The 24,895-nt window shown below is 39.8% G+C and overlaps 1 protein-coding gene and 1 long non-coding RNA gene across 2 annotated transcripts in view; one reads left to right on the top strand and one right to left on the bottom strand.

The window, feature by feature from the left end:
• Positions 1–10,117, top strand: part of EDNRA (endothelin receptor type A) — a 55,589-nt gene extending 45,472 nt beyond the window's left edge. The window contains exons 5-8 of the mRNA XM_058550164.1: positions 805–957; positions 4,931–5,064; positions 5,482–5,590; positions 7,596–10,117. Coding sequence (XP_058406147.1) covers positions 805–957; positions 4,931–5,064; positions 5,482–5,590; positions 7,596–7,736 — 537 coding nt within the window. The 3' untranslated portion in view covers positions 7,737–10,117. The remainder of the gene's footprint in view (positions 1–804; positions 958–4,930; positions 5,065–5,481; positions 5,591–7,595) is intronic.
• A 3,083-nt stretch (positions 10,118–13,200) lies between these two features.
• The window catches only part of LOC131411378 (uncharacterized), a 79,679-nt gene continuing 67,984 nt past the window's right edge, over positions 13,201–24,895 (bottom strand). The window contains exons 4-6 of the long non-coding RNA XR_009221547.1: positions 19,796–19,917; positions 15,727–15,944; positions 13,201–15,226 (exon numbers count right to left, since the gene is read on the bottom strand). This is a non-coding gene — a long non-coding RNA (uncharacterized LOC131411378). The remainder of the gene's footprint in view (positions 15,227–15,726; positions 15,945–19,795; positions 19,918–24,895) is intronic.

The raw sequence follows: 24,895 nt of genomic DNA on the forward strand, positions 1-24,895 counted from the left end.
AGCGTTCTTTCACAAGTTGGTGATTAATTTAGTGGGAGGGAGAATCTAGATATCATTTTCCAATTTCCATTTTTATAGGGTATTAAATTTTCTCTTTGTAAAAGACATAAAACCAAATAATCCTGGTATTTACAAATCCTGCCCACAGGGAGGTAATGCTAAATATGCCTTCAGATACGGTACTCGGCCTCAATAGTTTCCAGGTGGTAAGTATTAAAAGCGAGCGAGAAAGGGCATGGTTATTGATGGCTCAAACTGGCTGGCTGCAGGGTCACACAGCAGTCATACCAGGCAGAGGGTGAACTCCAGTCACAAAGCCACACAGATAAGCTATTCATAACCTTCACTGTCTCTAAACGAGATGTTCACATTAACTACACTTTAACCACAATAGTCAAAAGTAAACCAGGCACTAGCAAAATTTTGAGGTTCATCGACAAATAAAGATAAATACATATTCCGTATGTCTCAAAATCACGTTTTATGAGCTTAGGAAGGGAATTCTTTTTATTGATTAAGACTCTTCCATTATGTAATTAAAACCAACTTCAGTTTATGAAAAGTATTCATCAGGATAATTTTTTTTAAACACAGTTTCTTCGGCTATTGTAAAGCCAGGATAATTTCTGGAGTTTCCAATTTAATTGAGTTTTGAGCACCACCCCCAAGCCCATTTCAACAACCAGAGAGCATGAATATGCAAACATATCTGCAAGCACGAAGCTTTTGAGCTACCAGAGACAGTGCACAGTTAATTTACCTTGTAATGCCCCTCCTTTTCTCTCCCTTTTCTTCACTTTGCAGTTCTACCAAAATGTAAAGGACTGGTGGCTCTTCGGGTTCTATTTCTGCATGCCCTTGGTGTGCACCGCCATCTTCTACACCCTCATGACTTGTGAGATGTTAAACAGAAGGAATGGCAGCTTGAGAATTGCCCTCAGTGAACATCTTAAACAGGTAAACCTGATAAAATCATGAAAATCTGGCCAACACTGTTTTGTCCATGACAACAAAAGGCCTACAAATATTGTATATAGCAGATTTAGCCTAGTTTCCTAAAAATAAAAATACTGTCTTGTTTATCTGTATGTCTTGTTTCTGTATAGTTACAGTATTAGGAATTTATTTTGTGAAATCGGGAGCCTACCTGTGAAACAGGTGGCCCTGGAGGCAGGGCCCAAATAGAAAGGAACTACAGTCACGTGCTGCATAATGACATTTCCGCATATACAACAGTGGTCCCATATGATTAGTACTGTGTAGCCTAGGTGTGTAGTAGGCTACACCATATAGGTTTGTGTAAGTACACTCTGTGATGTTCCCACAAGAAAGAAATCACCTAGCGATGCATTTCTGAGAACATTTTCCCATCGTTAAGTGACGCATGACTGTATTCGTTTATTCTGCCAAGAGTATATTGAACATGTATGTTTGTGTATCTGTAGATTGAACTGGGCTTGGAACTGTGCCAGGACACAAAGAAGCATATGCCTTTCTCCTTTAACAGACTTTGCTGTCTTGTTGTGGAAATAAAATACAAACATGAAACATTTGGAAAATAGAATCACAAGGTATGGTAAAGGTAGCCTATGCTATAGAAAGCCAAGGAGGAGATAAGATAAAGTCATGGAAAAACTTGTCATGGATGAGAGAGATTGAACTGTTCATAGAGGATAAATGGGTTTGATGGGGAAGAAGAGGACAGAGGACATGTCAGGTGGGAGAACAAGAGTCTAGTTAGAACATAGAATGGGCAACATGCATTGGGGGAGTGGGAAAAGGAGATGAACCTCATTAGAGCAACATCTAAAGGAAGACTCATGATAGGACATGGGATTGAGTACATAAGAAGAGGTCAAATTTTGGAGGCCAAACTCTAGAAGACATTTGAGCACTTCAGTAGAAGGCTGCTGTTGGTCCCTCCCAGGCGGTAAACAGAACAGGTAAAGCTGTGGGCTTGAGAGGGCAAAACTTGATGCTTATACTTACTGGCTCTATGATAAATTGACTGGCTCTATGGGCAAATTGCTTAATCTCTCTGAACTTCTAATTCTTCATAAAATGTGTATAATAATACCTGCACTTTTCTGTACAAATACTAATTCAATTTTGTCTTTAAAAAATTAAGTAAAATGTTTATGATAATACATCAAGGGGATTACCTAATGCATGTACAGTGTATAATAGAACCCAATTCAAAGTAAGTACTCAGAAAGTGTTGATATATATTAATTCAAAGAGTAAGGACTGCAGGTAAGTTCTCAGTCTCAACAGAGAAGTACATAGGGACGCTCAACCACACCAAAAGTTAATGTGAGTTATTGATGGAGCCTGTAAATATGCCCTATATAATTATCATACACAAGGATCATTCTTCATCAGCAACTCTTTTCAACTACTGTACTGATTTTCCTGAGCCTCAGGTCCTCATCTGTAAATTGGGTATAATAATATATGAACCAGTGTTATTATGGGAATCAAAGGAGTTAATGTGTATATATGTATTTTGTAAAATCTAACATGCCATACGAATGGTAGCTATTATCTTTTATTAAAATTTAGCAGGAAAATTAGATTGAGAAACTTTAGTATGACTTGTTCAGGCATGAATATTTCAAGTACTCCAGATGTGAAACATGTTAAGCAATTATTACCTCTCATTCCTGCAAAGGAGGTAATTAATTAGAATAGACTTGTGAAAAACAGTGTTTTTAAATGCTGAATTTTGCTTTAGCACCATGATTGAGCCTGTTTAAGCTATGAGTCATACCTGCTCTGAAAAGAATCGAATAGGGATTGGGAGCAATAATAATATGGTGCTGCTTCACATTTACATGGCATTTTTTAAGTTTTCAAAGAGCGTTTCCATGTCATTTTCTTATTTGATTCCTTCAAGCGCCTTATGAGATAAGCAGGACAGACGTTATCCTTATTATACAGGTGGTTAAGAGATTGGCTCAACCAAATGGAGATTAGAGCCCAAGACTTGGTCCTCATGCAGTAGACCTTCCCTTGCGTCACCCTCAAAGCTGTAGCAGGTTCTAACAGCAGAGAGCCAGCCTGGCGGAAAGGACTTCAGGTGGGACTCGGGGGGAGCTAGCTCAGAGTGAAAGGCCCTGCCACCCTTCACTAGTATCCTGGAGGGCTCTTGGTCTTGCTTCTTGTGTGGTTTCTCCAATTTCTCTTTATTATATCGACAACCAAGTTAGGAATTGTGTTTGGATGTTGGTAGCAGAAAACCCAAAATAACGATGAGTAGACCAAGTAAGGGTTTATCTTTGTCCCACAGCAAAAAGTTCAGATGTCATTAGTCAAGGGACTCCGAGGCCAAGGGTTTGCTGTTTTGCTGACCTTTCCTTCAGTGTTAGAAAATAGCAGCTACAGCTCTATCCTAATATCTGATTTCCAGGCAGCAAGAAGGGGAAGAACACAGACCACATGAGTGTGTGTGCACAAAGGAGTATCCTCCACTTTTAAGTAGTTTTCCAGAAACCCCGCACAACAATCTCTACTTAATCTAATTGGTCAGAACTGTGTCCGGTGGCCAGGCAGATGATTTGGCCAGGCTCCCACTCTCCTATAACAAAATCAGGGATCTTATTGATAGTAAGGAAAAGAGGAGAGTGGACATTGGTTAAGCAAATATCAGACTGTCATGGCAATGTATTAATGTTACCTTTTAAAGGAGTTATCCTTTTTGAGGATGTGCTCAGGGGAGCTGACCTCTCCCCCAATACCCTCCTTTTCTATTTTTCTGGGCACACTGTCTTTCTGTTTACACAAAATGACCCTTTCAAATGATCCCCTCTTGGTGCAGATTGGAATCCTTTATTTCTTTCAATTATTCAGTTTGTGTGTTCTCTGCAGCCGTATCCCAGCTAGCCCAGTAACTCTGAAAGATTAAAGAACTCCTAGATCTTTGAGCTAGAGCAGCAGTTTGTAACAACTGCCCTGAAATCTTTAAATGGCTCTGTTAATCATGCGGGCTTATTGTAGTCTTCCCATACTTAATGCTATATGCTCCGGGTTGAACCAACATTACCCTTCCAAATCCTGTTTTCAATCAGTTTTATTTTGACGTTAACTGATCCCAGTTACAGACAAGTTGCATTTTATGTTCCTAGTTAGGCTTCCAATTGCATGCACTGTAATACTCAAGCATAATGCACACAAATGACTGGTTGCAGATAATTCCTAACCTATGGTTTTTCAGATCCTGTACACACTTGAAAGCATGTAAACCTTCTGTGGAAGTCAGTCCAGGGTCAACACGTCCAGTTTTTCTAATCATCTTTGCTGATAATCCTTTACCCTCATCCCTCTGTTTGCAAAACAGTATATCTTTGGAAACTACACGTCATTAATAAAAGCATTTTAAAAGCAAAAAAGTCCCAATGCTAGCTTTCTTCAAGATCAAGAAATGGAAAAAACACGTTGCTGTTGCTTTTTCTTTTCTGCTTCCTACTCCTATTTTGTTTTCCAAATGTCTTTGTAGATTTGTCCATTCTTTATCATGCTAGGTTCGGTCGCCTTGACTGCCATGCCCTCACTAATGCTAGTTGTCTATTATTGAGGCTTTTAGCTGACTCTTTCCCCCATACATCCACCACACACACACACACACACACACACGCAGACTCAGCCACAATGTTGGCTCAACTCCAGCTAGTTCCCACCTCTGCCCTGGCCCTAATAACCAGCCTGAGGCCACCATCCTTCCTGGCAGCTGCCCAAAAGGATCATTAGGAACTCTGTGATTAGAGAGTTGGACTCCGAATCTTGAAGAGGTGGAGGCACCGTGAGGCAGGCTGTTCTGACTCTTCTTTGAGTTATTCTTTCTCTGCCATCTACTACTTCCCCGTTGTGTAGTTCATTCCTCTAGTAGAAAAACACTAAACTTATTGTACTTTTTTTTCTCACTTTCCCTTAGCGTCGAGAAGTGGCAAAAACAGTTTTCTGCTTGGTTGTAATTTTTGCTCTTTGCTGGTTCCCTCTTCATTTAAGCCGTATTTTGAAGAAAACCGTGTATAATGAGATGGACAAGAACCGATGTGAATTACTTAGGTACGATCCTATGTACTCATTATGAAATTGGAGTCTCTCTGATTTTCACATTTATAATACTTTTACAAAACCATCTAGACTACATTCTCGTTAGCCCTGAAAATTAAAACTGTAAAGTTGATTATTTTTCTTTAGCTGACGTAGCCCATAACTAACCCCAAAATTTGTGCAAGCCATATCTATAATTTTGTCGCTCCCCTCCTGAGGCTGGGCATAATGGTTTGAGCTAAGCAAGTGGCAAGTGGTGGGTATATCTATAAATGTTCTGCAGAACTGAAACTGCCGTTTAAACAAGCACTTTAAAAAAAAAATTCTGACTGCCACCTATAAGAAATGCTTCCTCTAGGGATAAATGCCAGGTAGCAGGTTTAAAAACATTATGTTCTAATTATTCTACTCTATTTTCTTTTGCTCTAGTTTCTTGCTGCTCATGGATTACATTGGTATTAACTTGGCAACCATGAATTCATGTATAAACCCAATAGCCCTATATTTTGTGAGCAAGAAATTTAAAAATTGTTTCCAGGTAAGACTGTTTTGCAAGTATTTTTTAAGGTCACCCAAATGAGTATATTAAGTAGCCAACAGGCATGGCTAATTCCAGTTGTAAATATTACTTCAATCCACTGTACTTTTCAGTAGAGGAGTGAAAATCATATTTTGTTACCCAGAAAGAGGATCAGATTGCCAGCATAACAGAAAAGCAGTATCTATTCAGACAACAACATATTCAGTTATTACAATTAAAAAGAACTAACTTAATAACGTGCCAGTTTAGTACCCTCCTTCCTGGTGGCGTAGTGGTTAAGTTCACGCACTCCACTTCAGTGGCCTGGGGTTTGCTGATCCTGGGTGCGGACCTACACACTGCTCATCAAGCTGTGCTGTGGCAGCATCCCACATACAAAATAGAAGAAGATTGGCACAGATGTTAGCTCAGGAAAAAATCTTCCTCAAGCAAAAAGAGGAAGATTGGCAGCAGATGTTAGCTCAGGAAAAATCTTCCTCACCAAAAAAAAAAAAGAAATGCTCCAATGCAGGCCACACAGAATATATAAAACCTATTGATGCCTTACATTGTCTTAGACTTTAACCACCGTCTCAACAAAACATCAACTCTGTTGTTAAGAAAGCTCTTACTAATGCTATTTAATAGTGTATTTGATAATAGCCTCTTCAAAGAAAGTAAATGCTATTGCTCTGGAAATCTGAACTAAGTAATTTCATTCAAAATCAGTTTCCTTCTGTTCTTCAGACCTCCTTACAGCTAAGCCAACCCATGTCCTCCAGAAGCTCCAGGCACTTCTTATTGAGTTATCATTTTTCCAGGTCCTGGAATGATTTTAGCACAGAGTTAATCCTAACTGGATTCTGTTATCTTTGGCCAGGATGTTGAGCCTCACTTTATGGTACATATTAGGAAGAGTAGCATAGAGGTCAAGGGTGCAGGATCTGGAAGCAAACAATCTGGCTTTACATCACAGCTCTGCTCTTGCTCACTGTCTAACCCAGGTCCAGGTGGTGCTCCTTCTGCTTCCTCAGCTTGCTCATCTGTAACATCAGATGCTCACTGTGTCTATCTCATAAGTAGGATTCAGTGAGTTAATATATGTCAAGCACTTGAGACAATAATAAGCGCTCAGTATGAGTTTACTATTATTAGGGACAGAGAAGAGAGGAAAAACACAGTGACTGGAACTTGCAGTCTAAAAGGAGACAGACATATATTAACCAAAGAATCATACAAATAGATGAAACTTGGTATGGAAGCTCTAGCTGCCACATTTTTGAAGTCTATTTGATAATGTTTACAAGTCACGAAATGCTCTAAGAAAGATTCTGTCCTAAGAAAGATTGACTAAAATGCAGGTCATCACTAATACATTATATAATCAGGAGTTAATATCATTTGCTTATTGATTTACATATTCATTAGAAGGGAAGGGAAAATCAAGGTACAAACTCTCTGAAATTAAACACATTTTTTGACTGATCTTCATAAAAAGGCAGCACACCCAGGGGAAAGAGCCCAATCCAGAGAATCCTGGTTCTAATTCCAGTTCTGCCTCTTATTATCCTCTCTAAGCCTCCCTGTCCTCATTCATAAAAATGAGGAAAATAACACCTACCACCTAGGGCTGTTATGAGCATCAGAGGAGGTGCCCAATGCAGAGAGCCACACAGGTGGTGCACACTGAAGAAATGCCAGACCCCTCCCGGCCCTTCCCCACCCATGCCAACCCCACATCAGACGACACTCTCCCTCTGGCCAACACTGCCTTCCCTCCCTCTTTGACTTGGTGAATAACTTAAAACAAGAAACACAGGATCTATTTCTCTGCACTAGAATGGACAGTTTAACTTCTACCTAGAGATTATGGGCTCCATACTCTAGATTACTGTTAAGGCTCACGTTCTGTCCTCAGATGTGTCTGGACATTGACCTTTGTTGGTGGGGGCCCAAGGCCTCTGGGTTCTGCTGGGAATGGGTTGGTAGGCTCATGTTATTTAGAGTCTGTTCCTTCTCCCAGTCTTGCCTCTGCTGCTGCTGTTACCAGTCCAAAAGTCTGATGACCTCGGTCCCCATGAATGGAACAAGCATCCAGTGGAAGAACCATGAACAAAACAACCACAACACAGACAGGAGCAGCCATAAGGACAGTATAAACTAAACATCTTAAGAAACATTAATCAATATTCCTTCAAATCCTATTGGAAAAGAAAATCACACAGCAACTGTGTCTCCAGAAATCTCTTCTCCAATCCTTCTCCCGTGACTCAGTCCCACCCCCTGAAAAATGCTTTCCAAAACATTGGAGGGTGGACTGGTTTATACCCACAAATTCAATGAATATTACTTCTTTAATTTATCTAATTTACATATTCTTCATGTTATATTCAGCACTAAAAAATAGTGGGAGTTGGCAAGGGGAAAAGAGACTGTTCAATTAAACCAGGAGAATATTTACTATTTTTGCATGAAAATAGAGTTTTTGAGGACATGACTAGCTTTCATGGCAGTTCTGTCGAGTGTTCACTGAGAACTGGTCACCATGAGAGTTTAGAGATTTATGACAAGGTTTTCTATTTTTTTAAGTGATTTTTTTTTTTTTTTGGCCAAACCCAGTATGAGTTTGTCACCTTTATTTGAAATGTCATTTGGTGCCAGTATTTTTTAACTACATAGTGGCCTAAAAATGATTATTTGGGCTTATTTATACATATTTTGCAAAAGAAAAAAAAAAGAAGTAAAACAGAATTCAGGTAAGCAATTAGGTTAATGTTTCTCATGTCACTGTTTTATTTTTAAAACATGAATTCTCAAGCTACAACACATACAAGCACTTAAAGCAGAGACTGATACTCACAGATGGCAGTTTAATAGCTGCTATTCAAAGAATTTTTAAGAAACTATATTTTCTTTTTTAATGGTGTTTCATCACAGGAGATCTTCAGCATATTTTTATGTTAAATTTAAAAATAATGCTTGAGTCAAATAGTTCTATTTTTCATGAGCCCAATCTTTTTTTAATGTAAGTATCTTATGTAAAATCAGTATCATGTACCAAAATTTAAATGTATGTGTCATTCAACAATGCCCAAGACTGTCAGTGCAAATGCATAGAAGGCTGAAACACATCTAGGAGAAAAGGATTGAATATTTTTAAAAGAATTGGAAATTTTCGTTGAGTTTTTTTTTTAATAGTAGCATGTATATGTGTGTATATGTATATATATGTACATATGCATATATGGGTATATATGTACACATATATATACATTATACATATCACCTATAGTCTCTTGATTTCTCTTAAAATGTTAACTGGCAGTAAGATTTTTTTGGTCATTCTCTTTTCCATATGGGAAACATAATTTCAAAGTGGCCAGCTGAGTTTGTCATGTCAGTGAAATATAATTACCCCCAAATGCCACCATGAACTTATGGTTCTTCACTTCTCTGGGTTTCCAGTATGAACCTAAACACCTCCCCCACCCCACTCCTCACATGGTCACCATTTCAAAGGGCCCAAAGTGACTTTTGCTGGGCATTTTCCAAGATGTTTACAGACTGTGAGTATAGCATAAAATCTTTTACTGTGTGTATATAAATATATATAAACAACTGTACATTTCTTTTAGCCAATTTTTCTGTGATTGTCTCTGTGGAATGTATTTGTGTGTGTGACATATGCACATGTGTGATGGTGTGGATGGACTTTATGTCATCTAATAATAATGCCCTGTAGTTGCGCCAAAGCACACACTCTGAGTGGAATCTAGGTGGTTGTTCATCACGACAACTGGCCTCAGTCAGTTTTAATCTGTCTGTGTTCATAAATCTTGTGACCATGTTACTATTACAAATGGAATATGGCAGGCAGCACGCAAGGGGACGAGCCATGGATTAACAATAGAGATTTGTTTGGTTGGTTGGTTTGATGAGGCAGTAATTTGCGCTTTTATTTTTTCCTGTACTGGAGCAAAAGTCCTTAAAGTATTATATTGCCCCAGTCCTCAACTCAACATGGTGATGAGATTGACAGGTGGTCTGATGTTTCTATCAGACTTCATCAGACAGATTGCTGATGATAAATTAGCTAAGCTGATTTGTTGGACTGTATTTTAGCACAGTCACATATAAAATAATATCAGGTTCCACTTGATCCAATTGCAGGGCTCCTTTCTGTGTCAGCAGTCAAATTCCATTAGTCCACTGGTACATTACATGCAGTGATATATACCTGTAATATAAGCCATAAGTCCACACCATTTTGTTTTAGACAGTTGTCTTTTTTTTAAGATGCTTTGTCTCTTGCATATGGAAAATGCATTTTATAAATTCAAAAAGTCATAGATTTCTGAATAACCACACAGGCTTCGATGTACATTTTGTTATGGACCAGTAAGTAACTGTGGTTTACTAGTAGGAATATTTTCAGTTTCTACCTTTATCACGTATTTCCAAGTAAATCTGTAGAAATGAGCCAGAAGCCAAGGCCCTGCATTGGTAGTGGCCCATAAGTATAAAATAAAAGTTTACAGAAGCCTTGCAGGTGTCTCTTCATTTTTACGTAGTTCTAGATAGAAAATGTTTGTTACACAATACCTGTTGCAAACCTCTCCCTAGACATAGCCAGACCAGCAATTTTACTTTCAAACAGATACTTCCCAGCTGTACTCTATTCTCAACCTACTTTGTTGTACTGAACACTTAACTCTCTCATTCATTCCTTCATTCACCTTTCCAGTAAATTTTACCGAGCATCTACTATACACCAGGAGTTCTTCTAGGTACTGGGGATATAGCAGTGAACAAAATAGGCAAAGTTCCTGCTCTCATGGAGCTTGCATTCTAGAGGAAGGAGTTGGACAATAAACAATTACAGTTAGTAAACGATACGTCAGATTGATACCCGGAGGAAGAGACACATATATATCCAGTTGCTTATTTGACATCTCCAACTGGATGGATAACAGACATACTGTATCTAAAACTAAGCTCCTGATATCCCTGTAACCTGTGCCACCGTAATATTCGTCTGCTCATGTGTTAGTCAGTGTTCTCCAGAGAAACAGAACCAATATAGTTATAAGAGGAGATTTATTATGGGAATTGGCTCACATGATTATGGAGGCTGAGATATACCACAGTCTGCAGTCTGTAAGCTGGAGAACTAGGAAAACCAGTGATATAATTCAGTTTGAGCCCAAAGATCTGAAAACCAGGGGAGCTGATGGTATAACTTCCAGTCTGAAGCCAAAAGCCTGAGAACCGTGGAGCAGCCCACTGGTATCAGTCCCAGAGTCCAAAGGCCTGAGAACCAGGAGCACCGATGTCCAGGGCAGGAGAAGCTGGACATGCCAGCTCCAAAAGAGATGGAGAGCATTCACCCTTCCTCCACCTTTTTGTTCTTTTCATGCCCCTACAGATGGATGATGTCTGCCCACGTTTGTAAGAGAAAATCGGCTTTACTCAGTCTTCTGGTTCAAATGCCAATCTCTTCTGGAAACACTCTTACAGACACACCCAGAAATAATACTTTACCAGCTCTATGGGCATCCCTTAGCCCAGGGAAGTTGACATACAAAATTAACCATCACAGCTCAGTTAAAGACAGCTTCATCCTTTGAGTTGTCAGGACAAAAACCTTGAAGTCATTTCCCATTCCTTTTTCTCATACCTTATACCCAATGCCTCAATAAATCCTTACAACCCTATCTTCAGAGTACATCCAGAATCTGACCACTTCTCTCTACTTCTACTTCCCTTTTCTGAGCCATCAACGTCTCTTGCCAGGAAAACTGCATTTGGTTCCTATCACGCCTACTTGTTTCCAACCTTGTAAACACCACCCTCTAATTGGAGCCTGTCTCTCAACTCCCGTAAATGGTGTAAAGGTGTTCACATTTCCAAGCTAGGCTGCCCAGCATCCCTGGGGGAGTTTTCTAATAACAACTAAAGTAAGAAAGAACTCTTTCTTCCTGAGCAAGCCTGGGAGGTTGTGAGCCTGGGAGCTGCTGGCCACCGTGGTTTGGGCATTATGAAGAAAGTCAATCTAGAGTGTTACAAAGATGAAAAAGAGCATTGAAGTCCCTGGTTCCAGTTTTCCTTGATGCTTTCTTATGGCTTGAGTAAGCAAACGAACACATTTACCTTTGTGCCTATGCCAGATAAGTTTGGTTTTCTGTTGCTTATAATATACACGTTCTAAGAACATCTCATCTAAGTTATCTTGATTTATCTTCTCTTCTTGTTGTTGTTTAAATTAATAGACTTTATGTTTTTCAGAGTAGTTTTAGGTTTACAGAAAAATTGGCATGTACAGAGAGTTCCTACCTTTTCCCCCCTCCCCACAGACAGTTCCCCCTATTATTTTCTTCTTGTGTTAGTGTGGTATATTTGATGAACCAATGTTGATACAGTATTATTAACTAAGGTCCATAGGTTACCTCAGGGTTCACTGTTGTGTTTTACATTCTATGGGTTTGGACAAATGTACAGTGACAGTTATGCACCATTACAGTATCATTCAGAATAGTTTTGCTGCCCTAAAAATCCCCTGTGCTCCACCTTTTCTTCCCTCTCTCCCTCTCCCTCTTGATTTATCTTTTCACTCCACCATATTACACTGTGCTAGTTAGTTGCTGGGAACATGAAACCAGATGAATAAATAAATGTGCTGAAGTGCTTAGTGGTGACTCAGTTGACGTCAGCATAGGGGACAGTAAAGGGACAAAGGCAAAAGTAGTCAAAATTCTTTTTAAACCTCAGCTAGTGACATCAGTGAGCACAGTGTGAGGGTTCTTGCTTCTATAATTCTTATTTTAGTGAGCATAAATATGTCCCTGCTAGGAGAGTGGTATAATAACAAGCAATACAGTATTGTCTCTACATGATGAGCTTTTTTAAGTCTGTACATACATGGTCTTCTCCATCCAAAAATAAACCTATCCAGTAAATTTAAAATTTTTGAGGTAATGAAACTAATTGGAGATTAAGCCCAGGAAACAGCCAAGATAAATGTGAATCTTTCACTATTACCTCTATTGTTATTTTTAATAGTATTACTAGTCCACAATATAATATTAAACGCTATATATGTGTAGAGTGAAAAAAATGCACTATCTGTCTTCCCAAGCCTCTCCAGGCCTGAAATTCTGAGTCTACAATTCCTTTATTTGTAATGTAATCTAGTACAGCACTGTATTTATTGATTTTTCTCCATACTTCAAACAAGCAAAGTTAAATCAGGGCACAAGTCCACCACATGCAATTTATTATTTCTAAAATTTCAGTGGGGTGTTCACATTGACAAACTCCAATGGTTTTTTTTTTTTTAATAATCCTACATTTGGAGAAGCTTCTGTCACACTTTCCTCGAAGGAGTAACAAAGACAAACCAGTGTCTATATTTGGTCAGCACTGATGCTCTGATTTTTTTGTTTCTAAAACTGAAAGGAGACAGGCCACAGTTCTTAGAATCAGGGAATAACCACAACTGGAAATAACACTGTAACTGCAAAGCCAGGCTTTCCCCATGAAGCACGTTAGCAGAGTTTACTTTTTTTTTTTTGTGAGGAAGATCAGCCCTGAGCTAACATCCATGCCAATCCTCCACTTTTTGCTGAGGAAGACTGTCCCTGAGCTAACATCCCTACAGATCTTCCTCCATTTTATGTGGGACGCTGCCACAGTGTGGCCTGACAAGCGGTGCGTCTGTGCGCGCCTGGATCCGAACCCCAGCCAACAGTAGCGTAGCTCACACACTTAACCGCTACACCACGGGGCCAGCCCAGCAGAGTTTACTTTTGATCTGATGAAGCCAGAAGTCCTAATATCTTATGGTTTCCCAAGGTTTTAGCATCAATATTATTCAGTAGATTCTATGTTTCTTCCTGGGAGGTAATAAATTAGGAACAGCAATGCCAAACCTAGATATAATCAGAAGAGTCATGGAATCTTCCTAAGGGAATATAGAGAATTCCACAAATTTTTCCCTTTTGGTCCTAAACCACAGTCCCCTTACCTAATTTATCTATGTAGAACTGATCATCTTTAATTGAATTTGATTCTATGACCGTAGATAAAATTGTTATTTGGTGTCAGGCGACAGATTTGTTCCAGATGGGAGAGAGTAAAGAACCCTGCCCAGACTACATAATATCACAAGACCAGCCAAATCACAGGCCCTAGGCACTACAGGGCACACCTCTGACTCACTCCATTTATGCAAGTTTTTACAGAATAAAGCCATTTTTCCATGAACTATAGTTCTCTTATTTCTCTCAAAGTGTGACAATTGGGATTAAGTGCAGTTAAATTTTTGTATTTTTAAAAATATTCTGACATGAGAAAATCTACTAAATGTGGTAGGTAAGGGGAACATATGTGCCCTTTTAGGCTTTTTAGGCATACATTTGTGCCTAATGAAAAAACAATCTTGTAGGTCCAATCTTTTCTTCATTTTTTGAAACCTAATGGGGTTAGGCCTAGATCACTGTCCCCTGCTCTCAATCTAGACCCTATTAAGAGGGATGGAATTCTGCTGACCAGCTTAGGCCAAGCAGAGCCAACTCCTGGAGCTGGAGTGAGGGGCTGCGGGGAGGGAGGGGGTGACTTCCCAAAGGAAAACCCACGTGGCCTTAGAAAGGGGCAGAATGGCTGTACCACTTCCTTTCTTCATCTTGGAGGATATTGTCCACATAATCTGCTACTCATTATTCTGCTGCTTTTTTCACATTTTTAGCTCAATTTCTCAATTTTATTATTTTCTTTAAAAATAATTTTTGCAGGCTGGCCCGCTGGGGTAGTGGTTAAGTTCGTGCACTCCGCTTTGGCAGCCCGGGATTTGCAGGTTCGGATCCTGGGTGCAGACATACGCACCGCTGATCAAGCCATGATGTGGCAGCATCCCATATACAAAATGGAAGAAGATGGGCACAGATGTTAGCTCAGGGCTAATCTTCTTCAGCAAAAAGAGGAAGACTGGCAAGAGATGGCAGCTCAGGGCCAATCTTCCTCACCAAAAAAAAAAATAATAATAATAACAACAATAATTTTTGCTCTTCAAATTATAAAAATAATATATAAGACAGATCTAGAATATATTTAAAGCCCTTGCAGAACAAGACAATAATTAATGAATGATCCATGCATGCAAGGGGGAAAACCTGTACATGTGGGACATTTTATATATATATATATATATCTTACATTTAATTGATCTAGTCCTTTGCTACCACAAACAAGGCTACGTTGTACATCTTCATACAAACCTCCATGGAGACTTGTGGATTTCTCTGGGACAATTAAAGAGGAGTAGGATTGCTGCTGGATCACAGAGTTTTTGCAGAGTTAATATCCCTACATACTGCCAGATGGTCTCCAGAATGGCCCCACTAGTCCCGGGTGGATCCAATATTAAAGATTTCAGGGCTCCGGGTGCCTTACAATTGCTTCGCTTTGCACTGGCACCATCACGCTGGAGGAGCGAATTCCTTTAGGCATATGTAGCAGACACTGTTGGAGACCTGACCAGATCCTCTTGGATCCCTTATAGCAGCTCTGTTCACCCATTCCCAGTTTCAGTGTTTTTGCTACTAACTATTTGACCTGCAACTTTCAGCAGCCTGCCCTTGGACACTGGAGCCTCCTAGCCTGTAAGGAGAAGAGAGGTGCCTGTGAATTTTATGTCCACCTCCACCCCACCAGGACCTGTGGCCAGTAACTTCCTAGTGTGGGAGTGCAAAAGGCCAGCTCTTGTGTCTCCGGTGGGGTAAACACCAAGCTCCCCAGGAGATCAGGCTGAGTCTGTGACTTCACCTGAGACCTCACCTTTCTTAGCTTCTTCCCTTTTCCTTTTCCTAGCCTGCTTCTTCTACTGCCTTACTGGTTTCTTCTGGGTGTTGTGCCTTTACAAACCACTTACACCCAATTCCTTCCTTCCAGGTCTGCTTCTGGAAGAACCTAACCAAAGACAGCATGCATTTCCATTTCACTGCTGAACATAAATGGCAAATTCCAGACAGTGAAAATGTTAGATTCTTTAGCATACTAAATTGGGCCTCATATTTGAAACCACTCTCTCAGTTTCTCTACCTGGGGCATCTTAGTATGTATGAGATCTCTCTGCTAATTGGCAATCCAAACTTCCTCACCTCAACTTCAGTCCCATTTGCTGTGAAGGAGCATGACTTTTCTGTTGGATGCTCATGTACATCACCCTAGGAACTCTATTTCAGGCTCTTCGGAGCATGGCTGTTAAGTTTTTCTGTGTATCCAAACATCCCTCATATCAGAATTTAACTGCAATTGCCCTTAGGAGAACATGCCCCTCCTGAGTGGCTGCCAAATGACAGTTTAGGTCATCATGAACCTGGAAATCAATGAGAGAGGTAACAAGATTAGTCAGCTGGGCATTGGGAAGTGCAGGTAGCAAGCACAGGCCACTCTTCCGAAGGGTTTGACAGTGAGAGTACTAGAGAACTAGGATGACAGCTTGAGGGAATAGCAGGGTCAAAGGAAAGGAAAGTTTTTATTTCTTCAAGAGAAAAACAACTTCAGCATTTCTAAGACAGAAGAATTGAGTCCAGTAAAAGGAAGAGATCATAGGTGGATGAAAAAAAGAAGGTTATTGATGGATCAAGCTCCCAGAAGAGATGAGAGGAGTTAGAAATGGAAGCCTTGGAAAGGAAGAAAGATTCTTCCTCACTGACTAATCAACAGCATCTGTTTCTTCAGGCTGTGATTTCCTATGAGTTCCTACTCATGGGAATGTCCTTTGTCTACATTTTAGACTTAAGGACAAGAACAGGGCTTGTTTGTACTATAGGTAGAAGAGTGTCAGTTTTAAATCGTACCTTACAGGAACATCCTAGAAAGATACCCATCCCAGTGCACCTGTGTGGATGAACTCTTCACCTTGGTCAGCTCCTAGCTAGAGGGACTCAGGGAAGACTGACCTATAGCTAGAGTCAGAGGGGTCTCATCCACACACAAGGCTCTCTATAGGTGCCAGTGGAAACCATAACTCTATGACTTCTTCCCATAATGAACATGTGTTGCTCTGTAATGAATAGAGACAGAGAAAATTTATCTTTGATATTTGGTGATGACAGTGTTAAACCTTCTTCAGTTTAACAATTAATTAATGTATTAGTCAGGGTTCTCCAGAGAAACAGAACCAATAGAATATACATATATAGCTATATATAAGAGATTTATTAGAGGAATTGGCTCATACGATTATGGAGGCTGAGAAGTCCCACAATCTGCTGTCTGCAAACTGGAGAACCAGGAAAGCTGGTGGTATAATTCAGTCCAAGTCCAAAGGCCCTAGAACCGGGGGGCCAATTGCATAAGTCCTGGTAGGCCTGAGACCAGGAGCTCCAATGTCTGAGAGCAGAAGATGGATGTCTCAGCTCAAGCAGAGAACAAATGCACCCTTCCTCCACCTTTTTGTTCTATTCAAGCCCTCAGAGGATTAGATATGCCCACTTGCATTGGTGAGAACAATCTTCTTTACTCAGTCTACCGATTCAAATGCTAATCTCTTCCAGAGACATTCTCCCAGACATAACCAGAAATAATGTTTTACCAGCTATCTGGGCATCCCTTAGCCCAGTCAAGTAAAAATAAAATTGACACATAAAATTAGTCATCACAGTTATATAATAAATACCTGAGATAAATCAAAATAATTTCATTACATGTGTATGTTTTCTTATAGAATCTATTAGTGAAAATAAATTTCCAATAAGCTGGAGATGAATACTATCCAAACAACAATACCTTAAAGCCCTTATTTTACAAACGTCTCCCAATCTCATAGCTGTTCCACATTAGAGCCTTTCTCAGTGTTCCAAATCTGTCAGTCAGGGTGGCTGGTGGATATGAAGCCTTGAAGCCATGTAACGTGCTTCCCTCCCCTCCCCTTCCCCTGCGTGTCCATGGAGAATCTATTAAAAGGGACTCTTTGTAACTCCTCTCCTCCACTGAGTGCTCCATTTCCAAATATGCCTGGACCCAAGATTCATCAGGCAGAAGGGAGCATGAGTTCAGTAATTCCTCCACATGGACCCTCTGGTTCTCAGATTCTGCATCATCTGCAGAGATTGAGCAATTGCATTACAAATTGCACAATTTCTTAGGCTTAGTTAGTTGGTACAGCACCCACTTTTGTCATCAGCCCAGCATCCCAGGGTCTTTTTCAATCAAAAAGTAGAAGGGTCATGGGAACTTAATATTCGACTGAACCACGAATTGGTTCAGGCAAAATAACGGCATAACTTCTGACCATGCTTGGGATCACTCATCACTCCACCAGGTTGTCCCAATACCCCAGGGAACATTGTGTAGTTACGCTCAAGTACTCTCATCTAGGAATTATGCTGCATGACGTACAATCTTGCAAGCTCTTTCCTCTGTTGATTACACAGCATGCAACAAGTAAAAGGTTGTCATTCTGAAATGAGCTTAAATGTCACCTCCTCAGAGAGACCTTTCCTGACCGCACAACGTAAATTAGTCACCCAGTCACTCTATCATATCACTGTTTTTAATTCTCTGCACAGCACATATGGCTAAATGATATTTTTTCTGCTCATTTAAGTTTGTCTATTATCTGCCCCCTCCCACTAGATAAAGGACCTGGTCTATCTTGTTTATTGTAATATCCCTGGTGCATGGAATAATTCTGGATGGCACATAGTAAGCCTTTAATATGAATATTTTAAGTGAATTAAATCAAGGTGATAAAATATAAAGTGGCTAGGAGGCCACCTTGAGGCTACTTTTAATATAGAATGGTCAGAGAAGGCCTTTCTGGGGAGAAGATTTTTGAGCTGAAACCTATATAATGACAATTAGATATGAGTATAGGGTTTTGATTATTACACTGGCCTGTATATTTCTATTGTCGATATGAGACTGTTCTTGTGAAAAAGGGCTTTATAACTATCAAAGAGTGACCTAAAAAATTATGGGCATGGCCCAAAATTTCAACAGAACAGATATAATATTAGACCTACAGAGTGGGTTTAAAAGAGGTAATGAGAGAAATCATTTTCAGTGCCTCCCAGAACATTTTCCTTTTCAGTAATCCATATTTTTTTTCTTTTTTTTTTTGTCCCTGAAGCTCCTTCCACCATTAAAACTTAATTGCCTGAGGACAGGTGATGGCAAATATCACCTAGAACAAAAGTCCACAGTGGAGAACATGATGAGAGAAGTATCCACCAGATTGGGGAGAATACATGTTCTTCTACTGAGCAGTGGGAAAGCTTAGGAGGGAACATTGTGCACATGCCACCTGGGTTCTTTAGGGTTTCAGTGCTCTCACTCCACACCCTAAGATTTAGCCAGTTGAGGGGTTGATTGTGGAGACAGAAATCAGGTGTAGAAGAGACAAGGTGGAAGCCTTAGACTGGTGAATTGTGTCCTGTGTAGAAAAAGGCCCTTGTGCACTACAGTTCCTATTTGGAACACATGAGCAGACCACCTCACAGAGTGTCTGCTGACCTAAACCAACATGGGTGTCTGCAGCTTAGGAGAAATAAGCATGAGTTGTTAGACAGCAAAGATCGTGTTAGCTATCCTCAAGTCTCCCATACTTTCCCATGTAGTGTAGAAAGGATATAGAAGTTCCTGCTTGCTCCCAGAGAAGGTCATGGAAGCTAACCAAGAGTCGAGAGCTTGCCTTTGGGTCACTCTAGAGAGAGGTGAGATGACACTGAAGGCCACAAGTAAGACAGGGTAGGCCAGAGAGCCAATGGAGGACTAAACTGCACATTTCAGCAGTGGATGCAGTGAGGACGGAAGTCACTCACTGCAGAGGGGAGTATATCCCCCAACTGGTGGTCGACAGGAAAACAGCGAACAATATCACTTGGGCAAGGAGCCCTTCCCGAAAGCTATGAAGATAAACAAACTCCCCCTTGTACCCAGACACCATCTTGGGCATGAGGAAAAGGCAGACTCTTCAGAAGAGAAACAACTCTGGTGGGGAGTCTGAATTTTAAATTGCTTGAATATGAGTACACATATACCCATAAAAATGAAACTATTAACTGGAATAGGTTAAATTACCTTTTAATCATAAGCTTTAAAAAGTGATTTTCCACAATCACCAGGAATTTAAGTAGCTCCAGAGGAAGATGAAGTCAGTTATAGAAGTAGAGAAGCTAAACTGTTGCACAGTCATTTTAGATTGATTCAATTTTGACCTACTCTGTATATATGGTGCAAGTGTCCACTTCTAATGTCCAAGCTTGAGATGCTCCTGCATGCTCAGTTCAATTCACAAACCTCCTCACCAGGTGTCCAAGAATTCCTTTGGTCTTGTAGCTGTCCTAGAGGCAGAGGGAGGGTACGAATAAGAAAGTAGCTTCCTCTATTTGTTATAGATAGAGTCAAGGAGAGGAGATTCAGCTGGGTATTGCTTCCATACTCACAATGGCTGTATGACTTACTGGCAGGACACTTGAGGCCAGCGACATGAAATTCCCAATAAAGAGCAGGACCATCAATAGCATGACTTTGAACTTCTCTGGCAGTGACCCCTCTCTCCTAGCCCTTGTGTTCACCTCTGCCCCCATACACACACTTCTTCCTTCCTCAGCCTCTCCCAATTAAACCTATATTCCTCTTCTCCTGTTGCCACATAAAAAAGTTCTATTTTCCCTTTTTCTAACACAGCACCTATTAACGGCTAATAGGTAGAGCCATGATCATCCATTAAACCTGGGTCCCATAGCATCAGTTTCTTTTCCTCAAGAGCAAGAAGAGCTTTCTCCAGAAACGATATTTCCAGATCTCCCATTCCTGGAAGAGAAGAGAGAGCTTTGCTTTCCGTGCTGGAGAAGGTTGCCAAACATTCACGACTACCTTCCTCCCATCCCCAATAAGACAAATGTCTTCTACTAATGCCAAAAAGAAAAGACAAACCCAAGATGAGTTTAGGGACAAAAGAGATTGACTCCAGTAAAACAAGGTGGTTAACCAAAAAAGAGAAATTTGGGATCCAAGAAAACAGAGGCTCTAACACAAGAGAGAGGCAAAGAGACTTCCCAGAATAATAGTGAAGAGAAATCCCAGGATGACAGCTGAGCAGCAGCAGGCCTAGAGCAACCAGTCCAGATAGGAGCAGGGGGACAGAAAGCTCTGGAAAGATCTTGTCTCCAGGGAACAAAGATAGAATTAGTAGATTATCTAATATCATCCAAATAATGACATTGCTCTATTGGGGTAATCAGAGAAGGGAAAATGTGTGTGCTTGTAGGGGGGGGGGGGGGCGTGGGGAGAGAGGAGAGATTGAGGTAAAACCTCATTTGACCTGAAAAGAAGCCAAAAAATAATGTGTAAAATTGATAAATCCAGGAAAATGGCAGTGTAACCACATTATTCAAAATAACAACAGTTAAAAAGTTGAAAGTGGTTGCCTCTGGGGAGCAGGTATCTAGAGAGGTAAAGGATGGAGCAAGGAGCTTCCTTTTTTCATTATTAGCTATGGTGGATTAAAGATGGCCACAAATTCTTTAACACTCTTCCCATGAAAGGGTGGAGTTTATTTCCCCTCTCCTTGAATGAATTTGGCTGGCCTATAACTGCTAACCGATAATGTACCAGTTGTCATGATACTCTGCCATTTCCAGTCGTAGATTTTTAAAATTAGAAGTTTCCATTGTGTGCACCTAAAGGAACTGGAAAAAGAAGAACAAACAAAGCCCAAAATCAGTAGAAGAAGGGAAATAATAAAAATCAGAGCAGAAATAAATGAAATAGAGACTAAAAAAACAATAGAAAAAATTAATAAAACCAAGAGCTGGTTCTTTGAAAAGATAAACAAAATTGACAAACCTTTAGCTAGACTCACCAAGAAAAAAAGAGAGAAGGCTCAAATAAGTAAAATCAGAAATGAAAGAGGAGAAATTGCAACAGACACCTCAGAAATACAAAAGATTATAAGAGAATACTATGAAAAGCTATATGCCAACCAATTCGACAATCTGGAAGAAATGGATAAATTCTTAGAATCATACAACCTTCCAAAACTGGATCAAGAAGAAATAGAGAATTTTTTTTTCCCCCAAAGCCCCAGTAGATAGTTGTATGTCATAGCTGCACATTCTTCCAGTTGCTGTATGTGGGACGCGGCCTCAGCATGGCCAGAGAAGCAGTCCGTCAGTGCGCGCCCAGGATCCAAACCCGGGCCGCCAGCAGCGGAGCGCGCGCACTTAACCGCTAAGCCACAGGGCCAGCCCAGAAATAGAGAATTTGAACTGACCAATCACCAGTAAGGAGATCAAAACAGTAATCAAAAACCTCCCCAAAAATAAAAGTCCAGGACCAGACGGCTTCCCTGGTGAATTCTACCAAACATTCAAAGAAGACTTAATACCTATCCTTCTAAAACTCTTCCAAAAAATTGAGGAGGGGAGGAAGCTCCCTAACTCATTCTACGAAGCCGACAGTACCCTGATACCAAAACCAGACAAGGACAACACAAAAAAAGAAAATTACAGGCCAATATCACTGATGAACATCGATGCAAAAATCCTCAACACAATACTAGCAAATCGCATACAACAATGCATTAAAAATATTATACATCGTGATCAAGAGGGATTTATTCCAGGTATGTAAGGATGGTTCAACATTCACAAATCAATCAACATGACACACCACATTAATAAAATGAAGAATAAAAATCACATGATCATCTCAATAGATGCAGAGAAAGCATTTGACAAGATACAGCATCCATTTATGATAAAAACTCTGAATAAAATCAGTATAGAAGGAAAGTACCTCAACATAATAAAGGCCATCTATGACAAACCCACAGCTAATATCATCCTCAATGGTGAAAGATTGAAAGCTATCCTCTAAGAACAGAAACCAGACAAGGATGCCCACTCTCACCACTCCTATTTAACATAGTACTGGAAGTCCTAGCCAGAGCAATCAAGCAAGAAAAAGAAATAAAAGGGATCCAAATTGGAAAGGAAGAAGTGAAACTCTCACTATTTGCAGATGACATGATTTTATATATAGAAAACCCTAAAGAATCCACCAAAAATTTTTAGAAGTAATAAATGAATATGTTAAAGTTGCAGGATACAAAATCAACATACAAAAATCAGTTGCATTTCCATACACTAACAACAAAGTCGCAGAAAGAGAAATTAAGAAGACAATCCCACTTACAATTGCAACAAAAAGAATAAAATACCTAGGAATAAACTTAACCAAAGAGGTGAAAGATCTGTACACCGAAAACTATAAAACATTGCTGAAAGAAATTGAAGAAGACACAAAGAAATGCAAAGATATTCCGTGCTCTTGGATTGGAAGAATTAACATAGTTAAGATGTCCATACTTCCTAAAGCCATCTATAGATTCAATGCAATCCCTATCAAAGTTCCAACATTTTTCACAGAAATAGAACAAAAAGAATCCTAAAATTTATATGGAACAACAGAAGACTCTGAATAGCTAAAGGAATCCTGAGAAAAAAGAACAAAGCTGGAGGTATCACACTCCCTGATTTCAAAATATACTACAAAGCTATAGTAACCAAAACAGCATGGTACTGGCACAAAAACAGACACACAGATCAATGGAATAGAATAGAAAGCCCAGAAATAAACCCACACATCTATGGACAGCTAATCTTTGACAAAGGAGCCAAGAACATACAATGGAGAAAAGAAAGTCTCTTCAACAAATGGTGTTGGGAAAACTGGACAGCCACATGCAAAAAAATGAAAGTAGAACCTTACCTTACACCATACACAAAAATTAACTCAAAATGGAAAGACTTGAATGTCAGATCTGAAACTATGAAACTTCTAGAAGAAAACACAGGCAGTATGCTCTTTGACATCGGTCTTAGCAACATGTTTTCAAGCACCATGTCTGACTGGGCGAGAGACACAATAGAAAAAATAAACAAATGGGACTACATCAAACTAAAAAGCTTCTGCACAGCAAAAGAAACCATCAACAAAACGAAAAGACAACCTTACAAGGAGAAGATATTTGCAAACCATACATCTGATAAGGGCTTAATCTCCAAAATATATCAAGAACTCATGCATCTCAACAACAAAAAAACTAACAACCCAATTAAAAAATGGGCAAAAGACCTGAACAGACATTTCTCCAAAGAAGATATACAGATGGCCATCAGGCACATGAAAAAATGTTCAACATCATTAACTATCAGGGAAACGCAAATCAAAACTACAATGAGATATCACCTCACACCCGTCAGAATGGCTATAATTAACAAGACAGGAAACAACATGTGTTGGAGAGGATGTGCAGAGAAGGGAACTCTCATACACTGCTGGTGGGAGTGCAAACTGGTGCAGCCACTATGGAAAACAGTATGGAGATTCCTCAAAAAATTAAGGATAGAACTACCATATGATCCAGCTATTCCACTGCTGGGTATTTATCCAAAGAACTTGAAAACACCAATGCATAAAGATACATGCACCCCTGTGTCCATTGCAGCGTTATTCACAATAGCCAAGACTTGGAAGCAACCTAAGTGCCCATCATAGACGAATGGATAAAGAAGATGTGGTATATATATACAATGGAATACTACTCAGCCATCAGAAACAATGAAATCCAGCCATTTGCGACAACATGGATGGACATTGAAGGTATTATGCTAAGCGAAATAAGTCAGAGGGAGAAGGTCAAATACGGTATGATCTCACTCATTAAGTAGTAGATAATAACAACAACAAACAAACACATAGAGACAGAGATTGGATTGGTGGTTACCAGAGGGGAAGCGGAGAGGGAGGAGGGCGAAAGGGATAATTTGGCACATGTGTGTGGTGATGGGCTGTAATTAGTATTTGGGTAGTGAACATGATGTAATCTATGCAGAAATAGAAGTATAATGATGTACACCTGAAATTTATACAATGTTATAAACCAATGTTACTGCAATAAATAAATAAATAAATAAATAAATAAATAAATAAATAAATAAATTCAAGCAAAAAAAAAAAAAGAAGTTTCCATTGTGGTCTCATGAATCCCTGAAACAACATGTAAGAAGACAAGCCACCTCACGTGAGAGACCACATGGAGAGGCCCTGAGATTGCATTAAGAGAGAAATAACCAGCTGAGCCCAATCTTCTAGCCACCCCCCTAAGACACCAGACATGTGAATGAAGCTGCCTTCCAACCACCAGATCAGACCAGACACCAGCTGACTACACCCAGTTAATGCCACATGGAACAGAAAAATCACCCAGCAAAACCCTGCTTGAATTCCTGATCTACAAAATCATGAGATATA

The sequence above is a fragment of the Diceros bicornis genome, chromosome 11 (assembly GCF_020826845.1).
Source record: "Diceros bicornis minor isolate mBicDic1 chromosome 11, mDicBic1.mat.cur, whole genome shotgun sequence".
Lineage (NCBI taxonomy): Eukaryota > Metazoa > Chordata > Mammalia > Perissodactyla > Rhinocerotidae > Diceros > Diceros bicornis.